We start from the raw sequence: 12,809 nt of genomic DNA on the forward strand, positions 1-12,809 counted from the left end.
ATGGGGGGGGGGGGGGGGGGGCAGAACACCTCCATCAAAGCTGTGTTCAGACACAAGTCAGGTGTCAGACACAAGGCAAGTGTCTTGAATGCAGCCCAGTAAGGGCATATGTCGACCCCGCCCGCTCATAGATATATATAAACTCTAGATAGCTCACCCGCGCTGTTGGCCAATGGAGAGCGACGTCGTTACGTGGCGGCCATCTTACCTCGGGACACATAACATTGTGTCTATGGGGCATGTACTCTTAAATGACCATAACTTGCTCAATTTTCAACCGATTTTCAAACGGTTTGGTTTGTTATAAACGTCAGAGACGTCCACATACTTATATGCTTTTATACGACGTTCATATAAAAAACATAAATTAAGCAGATAAGCGACAACGTTTGTAATAAACCAACCCGTTTGTAAATCCGTCAAGATTTGAGCGAGTTATGACTGTTTATGTTTGAGCTGCCATTGAACATACTGTACTGTAGCCCCGAAGTAAGATGGCTGCCGGGTGAACGACGTCAGAAACTCCGCCTTGAGCCATCTAGTGTTTATATATATCTATGCGCCCGCTCACCTCCGCCCCACCCCCTCCTGGTGCTGTGGCCATCTTGGATCCTAAACACAATGTGAGAGGGATGGGGCCGGGCAAGGCCCTTATTCATCAATCATCCCCGGGGGGAGCTAAACGCAAGGTAGTCGCTAGAACGGCAGGGCGTACAGCCGGCGACAAACCTATAGGCCTACTGCTTAGGTAAACAAACCGCATGTCACTGCCTCGATATGAACGAACTATAAAGGACTTTGGATTGGTTCTGTAATGTGATTTATCGTTTTTTTAACAGTTTATTAACAGTTTCCACCTAGTTTTAACAACGAAAGCTGGGAGACAAGCTTGTCCTCGTTCCCTAGTTGAGCGAATACTTTAGAACAGTGGACCTGGACCTGTGAGCAGACTGGTGAGCCAGTCTGCTCACATTGCAAGTGGGTCCCCCCCCCCGGGGCCTTTCTCTGCCCCACCCCTCTCCCACTGTTTATATTGTGTTTAGTTTCCAAGATGGCCGCAGCACCAGGAGGGGGTGGGGTGGAGGTGAGCGGGCGGGGTCGACATATGCCCTTACTGGGCTGCATTCAAGATACTTGCCTTGTGTCTGACACCTGACTTGTGTCTGAACACACATTTGATGGATGTGTTCTGCCCCCCCATCAAACAAAATGTTTGGTCGGGCTTCCATTGGAAATGCATCGGAGCGGCCATTAAACACAGACACAAGACAGACACAAGACAGGTGTCTTGAATGTGTGAACGCAGCCCAGCAAGGGCATATGTCAACCCCACCCGCTCACCTCCGCCCCACCCCCTCCTGGTGCTGCGGCCATCTTGGAAACGAAACACAATATAAACAATTGGAGAGGGGTGGGGCCGAGAAAGGCCCTTATTAGGAAAACACTGCGATTTGAATGATATTAACATTAATATTAAAAATGGTATATTTTCTTTAAAACCTTGGGAAAGAAAATGTGTGTTCATAGTGATATTACCGATAGATAGGAATGTGAAGTACACTACGGCGGGCTCCATTGATCAAAGCGGGAACACATAATCGATCGATTTGATCGTTAAAATAAACATGCTCTGAAAATGCACAGCTGCCGTCGTTAAGTGGTCAGACGTGGTGGTCCGAGGCGGACGCTTTCAAGATTTTCAAGAAGTGGATCCTGATCCGGAAAATGTTGGCAGCCGCTGGTTTATACAGACCGACGTCAGTCTCGTGACGACTGCCCCGGATCGTTTGGCTGCTCCGGGAAGCGCCCGTATAGAAAACAAGTGCGTGCGACAGCGCCGTCTCAATGTTCCATCAACGCCCCAAAACGCCACCTTTTAAAGCAACTTTTAAATCAGTAAGTGTATACCTCATACATTCAGTGTGCGCTGAAAGCACTGTCACGTTGTCGACAACACAAATTGAGTTGAAGATAGTCGGCGAGCATTTTTTTTGTTTGTTCTTATATCACCCGGCAGAAGCGAACTCCATCTCACATAATTCGGGGGAAGGGGGGGGGGGGGGTATAGATAGTCGTCATGAGGAACAAAGAGCTTTTTTCAAACAGCAGTTGATGAAGAGAGGTTTTAGTTTTTAGGTTTTTTTGCAGGGTTTGTCGACGGCAAAAGCTGAAAAGGGAATTCAGCGACGACAGAGGCGCTGACACATGCCTGTGGGCGAACCGGCTTTTATTACAGGTTTCCTTTTTATGTTTTCTTTTTGTCTCGACACCATTAGAGTAAAGTAATGAAGTAATGCAAATCAAAGTGCCATATGAGAGACACACAGAGAGAGAGAGAGAGAGATAGAGAGAGAGAAGAAGACGAATAGAAGCAACAAAGCAAACAAGAATGCCCTTGAGGATGTTTGTTCTTTTTTTCCCCCTCCTCAACACGGAAGAGCTTCTGTCTGTTGGATCACGTAGAACCAAATTAACCGCAGCTCCACCATGATCGTCGCAAAGGTCTTAGTTCCGCCACGTCCTCCCTCGGCCGCTGTATAGTTATCGTCCTATCAGCACCGCCGGCCAGCTCTCTCTCTGACCCATTAATCCATAAAGAAGAAGTTGTCACCATTTGGACGGGTTGTAGCAGCAGCAGCAGCAGCAGCAGCAGCAGCTAGGGCATCCTCTCCCCCATCCCATCCCACCCAGATCCGATCCGGACCAGATCAGACCAGACCAGACTTCTCAGCAGTAGACGGACCAGTAGATGAGATTGAAGAAGATGTACGCGCCGGGGAAGATGCTGCGCGAGTACTTGTCGATGGCGTGCGTGTTCTGGATGATGTTGAGCTTCGGTATGCTCCGCTTCTTCTTGGTGGTGGTGGACTCGCTGCTCACCGACAGGTGCACCACCATGTGCTCGGGCTTCTCGGGGGGGACGGCGCCGCCGGTGCCGCCACCACCACCCCCCGTGTTGGTGGTGGTGGTGGCGTGGGGAGGGGCTCCTCCGTGGTGGTGGTGGTGGTGATGGTGGTGGTGCGCGTCCTCGTCGGGCTCCTCGTCCTCCTCGGGCACCATGGGGTCCACGGTGTAGCCCGCCAGGCTGTTGGTGTCGGCCTCACTGTAGGTGCGCATCTGGGAGATGCCGCACGTGCAGGGCAGCGACTGAATAGGGGGAGAGAGAGAGAGAGAGGGCAACGGTTCAATACGAAGGCAATCACGTCATCAACGCATTGAGGCCTGAGGACGATTCTAAAAAATGTCTTCTAAATCCTACACAGTTTTCTGAAAAAACCTATGTTTCTATGTCAGTGGTTCTCAAACTATTTCATGTCAAGGACCCCCAGAATTATATGTAATTGGCCGCCGACCCCCATCTGAAAATATGTGGGTCCAGGGACCTATACAAGCTCGTAGCACGTGCCGCGCTATGAGCTTGTAGATCTGCTATTTTCCAATAGCTAAAGTATAACATAATGCTTGAAACATAGCTAAAGTATAACATAATGCTTGAAACATGCTTAAAAAACCCTCTAAATTATTCAACATTTTTTCAACCATTTTTTATATCTTTCAGAAGATTTCAACAATAGCAGATGTGCAAGCTTGTAGATCTGCTCTTTGTAGCTTGAATAGCCAACACTAAAAATCAAAAAGTGACAGATCATTCTTTCCCGGTTTTAACGCGTAAAGTTCAAATCTCTTAATTTGATTAAATGAAGACTTGGTTATTAAGGGGGAGGCGTCATTAGGCGTCCTGTGGCACTGAGTGAGTTAACCCATTTAGACCTGAGGACGATTCTAAAAATGTCTTCTAAATCCTGACAGTTTGCTGAAAAACCCTATGTTTCTATGTCAGTGGTGCTCAAACTTGTTCATGTCAAGGAGTCCCAGAATTATCTGTATTTGGCCACAGACCCCAATCTCAATCTCTTGTTCCAGGGACCCCCAGAAGCAAAGATTTGAGTTAAAAATGTTCGCTATGAAATAATATATTCAAAGATTTGCACCAAATTTTCACGATTTTTCAATAGCTAAAGTATAACAGAATGCTTAAAACACCAAAAGGGGTTCCCGCCCAGAATGGGTTAAAAATTAGTTAGATTCGAGGAGCGGGACGAAATGAGCCGTGAAATGATATTATGCTATACAGCATGCCTACAGCACTGACTGCACAATATGATCTAATTCTCAACTATTCATGTGTCTAATAAAAGTTACACGCAATTATTACAAATCCAGACAGCCCAGAGTGTTTCTCTCCATAAAGTATCTTAGTATGACGACACGGGTAAACCGTATTCATTTACGGATAAGTTGGATACATATGATTGGAAATGGAGGCAGTACCATCAGTAGTATCATCAGAGTCAGGGAGAAACCTTGTACTGTAACTGTTAATTTTCAGTAAATGTAAAAACAAATAAAATAAAATAAAGAAAGAAGTTGGGTATTGCAATGGATCCAATGTAGTTATTATTTAGTCACAAACTTTAGTTCACGCTTTTCATTGGTTACATATTTATAATTGTTTAATATAAAACAAACAGTTAAATGACGCGCTGTGAGCTTGTATAGATCTCTGCGTGACGCTGTAGCATGTCGAAGTAGGGAAAAATAACATGCAGGTCTAAATCTCAAAAGTAGCTAGTAACTAAAGCTAAATCAAATAATTTTAGCGAAGTAAAATGCCTCTGAAATAGGCAGATGAGAAAAATCTAAATACTCAAGTAAAGTAACTGCTTAGATATTGTTTAGATAAACTCCAATCCAGCCAAATCCAGCCTGTATCAGATCTGTGCCACATCCGGATTGGAATCAGATTTGTTTTAAATAAGTCAAATACCTCAAACATGCACTTAATTACAGTACTTAAAGCTGCTATAAGCAATAACATGCCAAAACATTTCTTTGTATTCAGACAGCCAGCAATGGGTAAAACACGCCCACCTAAAGATTCTATGTGACACATCTAGGGGTAAATGGTGCATTTATATAGCGCCTTTATCCAAGGCGCTTTACATAGATTGTGCATTACATTCACCCATTCACACACACATTCATACACCGATGGCGGCAGAAACCATGCGAGGTACCAACCAGCACATCAGGAGCAATTTGGGGTTCAGTGTCTTGCTCAAGGACACTTCGACACTAACTCTGGGGGAGCCCGGGTTCGAACTGGCGACCTTGCGGTTACCATCCGGAAACTCTACCCCTGAGCCACCGCCGCCCCGGGCCACAAGCTGAATTCAGAGATGTTCCTAGAAGCTTTATACTCCTCCTAGGGGTATACTCCCCACATGCACAGTGCAAAATGTAAAAGCAGTAAAAAAATAAAGAAACTTCACATTCTGATTTAAGATGATAAAATGACACCTCCCCAGCCGCTAAAACACATCCCGTCTGATCAGGCCCTTAATGGCCTTTTCGGAGCAGTCTACTGATCATTCCCACCACGTTTCCTGAGAAGCCTCACGTCCGTGCTCAAGTTATTTGAGCTATATACCAGACAGAACAGAAGTGAGAACACACTGTGTAATCCTCAGAGGTATAGTTATGAACAAAGACGTACGCGAGGGGATTAACCCATTCTGGGCGGGAACCCCTTTTGCCAATTAATACGTTTAGGGATAAGGGGAAAGATATAGGGCTAAATGTCTTTGCCGAAAAGAGCAGATCCAAAATCGTGCGTGAGCTTGTAGATCTGCTGTTCTTTTTTGTAAGACAGAACAAAGACGATATAGGTTTCAAGTGGTTAACCCATTTTGGGCGGGAACCCCTTTTGGTGTTTTAAACATTATGTCATAATTTAGCTATTGAAAAATAGCAGATCTACAAGCTCATAGCGCGCCACCGAGTGGCGCGCTACGAGCTTGTAGGTCTGCTATTTTTGAAAAGTCGTAAAAATGTGGTGCAAATCTTTGAATATATATTCTTTCAGAGTGAACGTTTTTAACGGCCAAATACATATATTTTTGGGGGTCCTTGACATGAAACTGACATTAGAAACAGGTTTTTCAGAAAACTGTCAGGATTTAGAAGACATTTGTAGAATCGTTCCCAGGTCAAAATGGGTTAAACGGCATCTGCATGACCCTCCCAACACGCCCACACATCATTATTATGTATTTTGTTTTCAAGTTCAGTGTCGCATCAGTTCCACTAAACTCTTGTTGTCTCCTATTCTTTGTATTGTTTTGTTATCCACTTAAAGGGGCATTCCACTCATTTTCAACATTTTACTATGTCATTAATGTACCTTAGAGCTGTTGTGTGGAAATAATAAAAAAAGTTCCCCCATTCTGTGTTTCCTAGAACTGGAGGTCTGAAAATAATCATTAACATGGTGAAACACATCTTGATGATGTCATCAAGATGTGTTTCACAAAAACCTTTGTATGAAGACTACTTCATACATGGGCAATTGGCGGCCCGGGGGCTACACGCGGCCCCCGCCTTCACTGTGGACCTCATGTTAATTTCACAATACTGATGGTTTCACAATAATGATTATTGATTTCAGCTGTCACAATTCCAAACATGCAAACATGATTTAAATACGTCAGTCTAAATTAGTAGATTAATGAGTATTATTAAAATGTTATTGTCTATTTTTTCATGTCCAATGTATTTGTATTTAGTTCATAAATAAAGGCATTTGAAATGAAATAAAAATATAAATTTTCAGGATAATTAAAACAAATTCAATTCAAAATAGCAAAAAAATAGCTGATCTTGAGCTTGTAGATCGGCTATTGTTTTTGCTACAACAGTAATATGCAATGTCGCCCCCTGGAGTGAGAGTGGAAATATAGTGGCCCTCTCCATCGTTGCCCACCCCTATACTTCATCATCATACAACAGTGTCTGGTACCCCCTCCAAATTCAGAACAAACACAGGAAAGTTCTCATTCTACAACTACTCCACCAAAATGGGGAATCACCCAGTGGTCACCCAGTGGTGGAAAAAGTACTATTTTGTTTTTCTCTCTTAAAAAAAAAAAAAGTATGAATACTGCAATATAGACGTCGTATACTCTCCGTTACAGGTAAAAGTCTGGAATTAAAAATGTACTTGCTTCCATTTTCGCATTGCAACTTTTCAGGACTAGAAAGCCTGCAGTTTCTATTAGCTTGGATTCCCCTTCGGTGAAGAGCTGTGACTAGGTACAGTTGGAGGCCATCGATATTGTCCTTTTCTTTTTGCTGAGGTTTGCGTGATCTGCGCAAAACCCCTTTTGGTGTTTTAAACATTATGTTATAATTTAGCTATTGAAAAATAGCAGATCTACAAGCTCATAGCGCGCCACCGAGTGGCGCGCTACGAGCTTGTAGGTCTGTTATTTTTGAAAAATCGTGAAAATATTTATTTCAGAAAACTGGAGGATTTAGAAGGATTTTTTAAAATGTTGAGGTCAGGCCTAAATGGGTCAAATGATAAGGGACAATATCGGTGGCACCCAACTGTAATAAGACGCTAAGTAAGAATAATTAAGACGAATACTTTGAACTAGTCATCAAGAATCATAAGCAAGCTAAGAACCTAATATCAGTAGATTAGAGTATGAGGCTATGAGTATACATTATAGAGTGCTACAGTACGTGCTACGTCTACATAAAATGCTAAATTATAAATCTAATAAAATGCTAAAATATAAATCTAATAAAATGCTAAAATATAAATCTAATAAAATGCTAAAATATAAATCTAAATTTCATAAGCTTAGCTTTTGCATAATGCTTGTAAGGTCATCGAGGCTAGCACTGCTCAAAAAGCATGGAATACGGATGTGTATATTACAGGAAACTCCCGTTAAACTTTCCAACAAACTCCGGTAAACCCCCGCATTGTACCTTCACACCTGTATATTACCGTATATTAACTGTATATGCCCGCTAAACTTGAGGTTTACGGGCAAATCTAGTGCCCATAATTGCCCGTTAACTCCTCTTTTCACGCAGTGTAGTGCAAGTGCTACGGCAAGTGCTACGGGCCAAGATGGAGTCTGAAGAAGTCTGAAGACCGGCCACACAGCCAACTCAAGGTACGGCCACGGAGCCGACTTGGGGACCCAACGCAGCTCCTCCAAGGAAAACAAACAAATGAACGGAGCTGAACGTGAATCCCCCCCCCACCGCCCACCCCTTTTTTTTCCCTCACTGTATATGTTTCTTTTCCCTTTTTACCTCCATTATGATGAATTCCTGTTCTGTTCTTTGTCTATATAGAAGTGTCTATTTGTACGTCTCTAAATGTTTTTGATGAATTGAACATGGTGGACCCTATTGGAAACAAGTGTAATGCTTAATTGGGTCGTCCACTCACAGTTAACAGCCTTTGTATTGAGTTTGTGCTTGAAATGTACTGTAATTCTGCAAACTGTTAATAAATATTTCAATCAATCAATCAATCAAGAGGTGAGTTTTCAGACTATATGGCGGAAGATTGGGAGTGAGTCTGCAGTTCTGATTGCAATGGGAAATGCATTCCATAGTTTTGGAGCCAGACGGGAGAAGAGTTCGGGACGTGCTGTGGAGCGTTTTCCCCTTTGTCCCGTTTTCTACCCAACGGTGACGATATTACCACCAGTGAAACCACCAGCGCGTTTGCGTGGGATAAGCTTGGAAATCACATTAACACCATTTTGGAGGAGAGTGGGTTAATTGAATAACAAATGGCAGAAGGTTTTGTCCTTCTATAACTGCATAAGTCGATTTTATACATAGGCCTCGTCTCGCTTGGTGTGGTAACAGTATTGTACATTTTAGTCGACAATGCCGGTCCTTCCAAACTTCATGCATAATTCAAAAGCTCCAGCCGAAGAGGGGAGAACAAGAAAGACGAGAATGCAGCCCACACAATATATCTGGCAGGAAAGATGTGCTTAATCCATTGAGACCTGGAACGCATCTATGTCACGTTAGCGTTTAACCACATTAACCATTAACCCATTTTGGGGTGGGAACCCCTTTTGGTGTTTTAAACATTATGTTATAATTTAGCTATTGAAAAATAGCAGATCTACAAGCTCATAGCGCGCCACCGAGTGGCGCGCTATGAACTTGTAGATCTGCTATTTTTGAAAAATCGTTAAAATGTGCCTCAAATCTTTCCGAAAATTGTCATGATTTAGAAAAAATAAATAATTAAATTTCGACGTCAGGCCTGAATGGGTTAAATCTCCTCGACCGAAAGGAAAAAAAGAAGTACATTCCCACACACGCACACTTATGTCACCTCTTCATTGATTTATTAAAAACAGTGGAAGACGTTCCGGTCACAAGGGCTGTTCTTGAGCCCTGTAAGAAGTGTGTGCAGGAATCGACTTTTGTGTTTTGGATTTGAACTGCGGGGGGGGGGGGGGATCTGATTCCCTGCTGCAGCACAAAAGAGTGACGTGGTGTGCAAGCAGTTGGTGTAAACTGTAAAAGTAACCGAGTGAATGTACTCGTATTGTACAATATTGAGGTGCTTTTACTTTACTTGTGTGTCCATTTTTAGATGATTACACTTCTGCTCACCTACATCTCAGAGGAAGTCTTTAAAAAATATATATATATATATATTTTTTTACCGTAGCCTACTTCTCAGATTGTTCGAATGTCTGTGTCTCGCTCTGACTTTTGACCTCAGACCTTTAGACCTCCCACTATTTTCTATTACATAAACGGTTTTAAAACATCGCCAAACTGCGGCTCGATCTGCCAAACGGTGAAAACACAAAGCTAGTTGTAATCGATTTTGTTAAATGCAGTGGTTAAACCTTTGGAGCTATAATTACTCATTTGTCTGGGGACACCATGGAACCCCATCAAGGACCCCATGGAACCCCACAACCACTGAACTAATCTTCCACTATAGCAGGGGTGGGCAACTTTGACGATGGAGAGGGCCACTATATTTCCACACTCACTCCCTAGGGCCATATATTACTGTCGTAGCAAACCGACATATATATTACTGTCATAGCAAAAATAGCCGATACGTGTTTTGAGCTTGTAGATCGGCTATTTTTGCTATATTCGAATTGAAATCTTACATTTTTGCTATTTTTTAATTGGAATACTGAAAATGAAAATTTGTACGTAATTTCAAATGCCTTTATATACTTGTGTTGAGCAATGAGCTACTAATTAAGACTGAAGTAATTAAATCGAGTCATGTTTGCATGTTGTGGAATTGTAAACAGCTGAAACCAATAATATATCAGTATTCTGACATTAACCTGAGGGCCACATTAAGTGAATGTGGGGGCCGCATGTGGCCCCCGGGCCGCCAGTTGCCCACCCCTGCACTATAGGCTACTCGAGGGAAAATGAAATGTTTGGCATTCTGCCGCAAAAAAAATGTAATAGGAAAGACACGTTTATTATATCTGAGGGAAACACAAACTGTGAAGTAATAACCTGCATGCAGAAATGGCTTTGCTTTCTTAACTACTCAGGCTGGAATCCTGGAATACCCCTTGAGGTGGTCCCCAGCTAAATGATGGAGAGATGACCACATAATCTTGATCTCAGCAGGGAGAGCATCAAAATCTTTCGCTCAAGAGTTAAATTATTGTTAAACATCTGCATTACTTAATTTGCAAGAAGTCTAAACAATATTAGAGAACGTAGAAGAATTGTTAAATATGTATTTCTTTACAAAATGTTATAGCGATTTATTTTTTTATTCTTCACTATAGTCCTACTAGACCCCAAGAAATTACATCTGGCCACAGAAGATCACAGGATCTACTGAATGTGAAGGTAGCCTACTGGGGGGAAGCCACACTGTGTGTCTAATAGGCTCAATATGCCAGTTTGACACATTCAGTAGATCCCGTGATCTTTTGTGGCCAAATGTAATTTCTTGGGGTCTAGTAGGACTATAGTAAAGAATATAACATTTTGTAAAGAAATACATATTTATCCCCGTGCTCGAATGCCCCCGCCCCCTGTCAAAAACAGCTAAAATCCCTAAAACGAAAGAAAGCAGCAAATGAAAAAAGAATTACACTCACCTTTTACTTTCTCTAATAACAACCTAAAACATGAACCTTGGTTGAAAAAAAACTAAAGCTGTCCTTTAAGTACATTTTTGAGGTATTTGTACTTTACTTGAGTATTTCCAATTTCCAGCACTTTTACTTCTACTCCTCTACATCTCAGAGCCACGATTTGTACTTTTACTCCACTACAATTATTTGAAAACTTTAGTTACTAGTTACTTTGGCGATTTAAATTTTGAATAGAAAACATACATTAACCACTTCAACCCTATACATTTCGGCCATTTGAAAATAGCCGATCTACAAGCTCACAATGCGTTGCGTTGTGAAATGGGACATTCTGCAACATGAGTACTTTTACTTTTAGTACTTTAAGTACATTTTGATGCAGATACTTTTGTACTTTTACTCAAGTACATTTTCAATTCCGCACTTTTACTTGTAACAAAGTAGTTCTAAATTGTAGTATTGGTACTTTTACTTAAGTAAAACAATTGAGTACTTTTTCCACCACTGCTGGCTTCATGATTTTCACATATCTATTTGTTCTGAATAAAATCATACAGTATCATATCCATGTTTATTGTTGATACATAAATATAAAAGTGCAACAATTGGCATGTCGCACAAATGTTTTCTGCATTTCCGATGAATGAAAATAGGGAATTAACAAGAAATACGGAATCACAGTCTTTAAGTCTAGTCTTCAATTATTGATCTAGTCTTCAATTGAAAATGTTTTATGATTTTCTATAATAAATTCAAATTCACAATAGATTAATTCTCTCTCTCTCACGCACACGCACACGCACACGCACACACACACACACACACACACACACACACACACACACACACACACACACACACACACACACATCAGAAGCTTACGCTACGGTCAAACTGGATGCTTAACAGAGACGTACTATTATATTATGCAGAAAGTGACAGACGATGTATGTTTCCCTATACACTGGATGGATATATGAAATATTGTCTTCTCCAGATAAACTTCCTATGATGAGCTGACATCAACGTCTTTGCATTGGTCTTTTGCAAGCCTCCGAATTGCAGTCAACAGGTTTGACTTATGTAAACATTTTGGGATTTTCTTTTTGGCCGTAGTCTGAAAATAACCTGACTCCGCCAGATGGGGCAACAGAGAGTGCACTGGGTCCCCCCCTCCTGCTCCCATCTGGGAACTCTGGAGCAGGAGGGGGGAACCCAGTGTACTCTCTGCTGCCCCATCTGGCGGAGTCAGGTTAGTCTGAAAACCCACCTCTTCAGACTCCAATGCTGACAGCCGGTCAGCAGTTGGATTCATGAATGTAATGTAGGCTATTATTTTAGGTCTATATATTTAAAACTATATATACCAAATTTGCCACCCCACCTCAGGGGCTGCCGGACTATAGTAGTATGATGAAGTAGCTAGGAAAAAAATCACACTCGTGTGAAGTGAGCGGTGCCTTTCATCAGAATGATGACGCCTGATGATGATGATGTCAACAATATGATGTCCAATCATATGAGCACATTCCGTGCTCGGACGGACGGACGGACGGACGGACGGACGGACGGACAGACAGACAGACATACGGTCAGACGGACAGACGGACGGACAGACGACAGTACATAGGAGTGGCTGCACTGCTCAAAACAACACGCAAATGTTGCTACTTTTGGCAGCTAACCTTTGCCTGCTTTATATTTTATGCCACGTGCACAAATGTAAATAATTGTATCTTCCTTTCTTCCTCCCAATGTTTTCCTTTTGCTCTCCCTCTCTCTGCGCCAGCCCCCACCCACCCTTTTTTTTGGTCCTGAAAA

At 42.2% G+C, this 12,809-nt stretch overlaps 1 protein-coding gene across 1 annotated transcript in view; it reads right to left on the reverse strand.

Annotated features, from left to right (window-relative positions):
• Positions 1–2,727: 2,727 nt before the first annotated feature.
• The window catches only part of gabrr2a (gamma-aminobutyric acid type A receptor subunit rho2a), a gene marked incomplete at its 3' end in the record, with an annotated part of 90,371 nt that continues 80,289 nt past the window's right edge, over positions 2,728–12,809 (reverse strand). The window contains exon 7 of the mRNA XM_079529008.1: positions 2,728–3,147. Within this exon, the coding sequence (XP_079385134.1) occupies positions 2,728–3,147 (420 nt within the window). The remainder of the gene's footprint in view (positions 3,148–12,809) is intronic.

The sequence above is a fragment of the Electrona antarctica genome (assembly GCF_951216825.1).
Source record: "Electrona antarctica genome assembly, chromosome: 18".
NCBI lineage: Eukaryota > Metazoa > Chordata > Actinopteri > Myctophiformes > Myctophidae > Electrona > Electrona antarctica.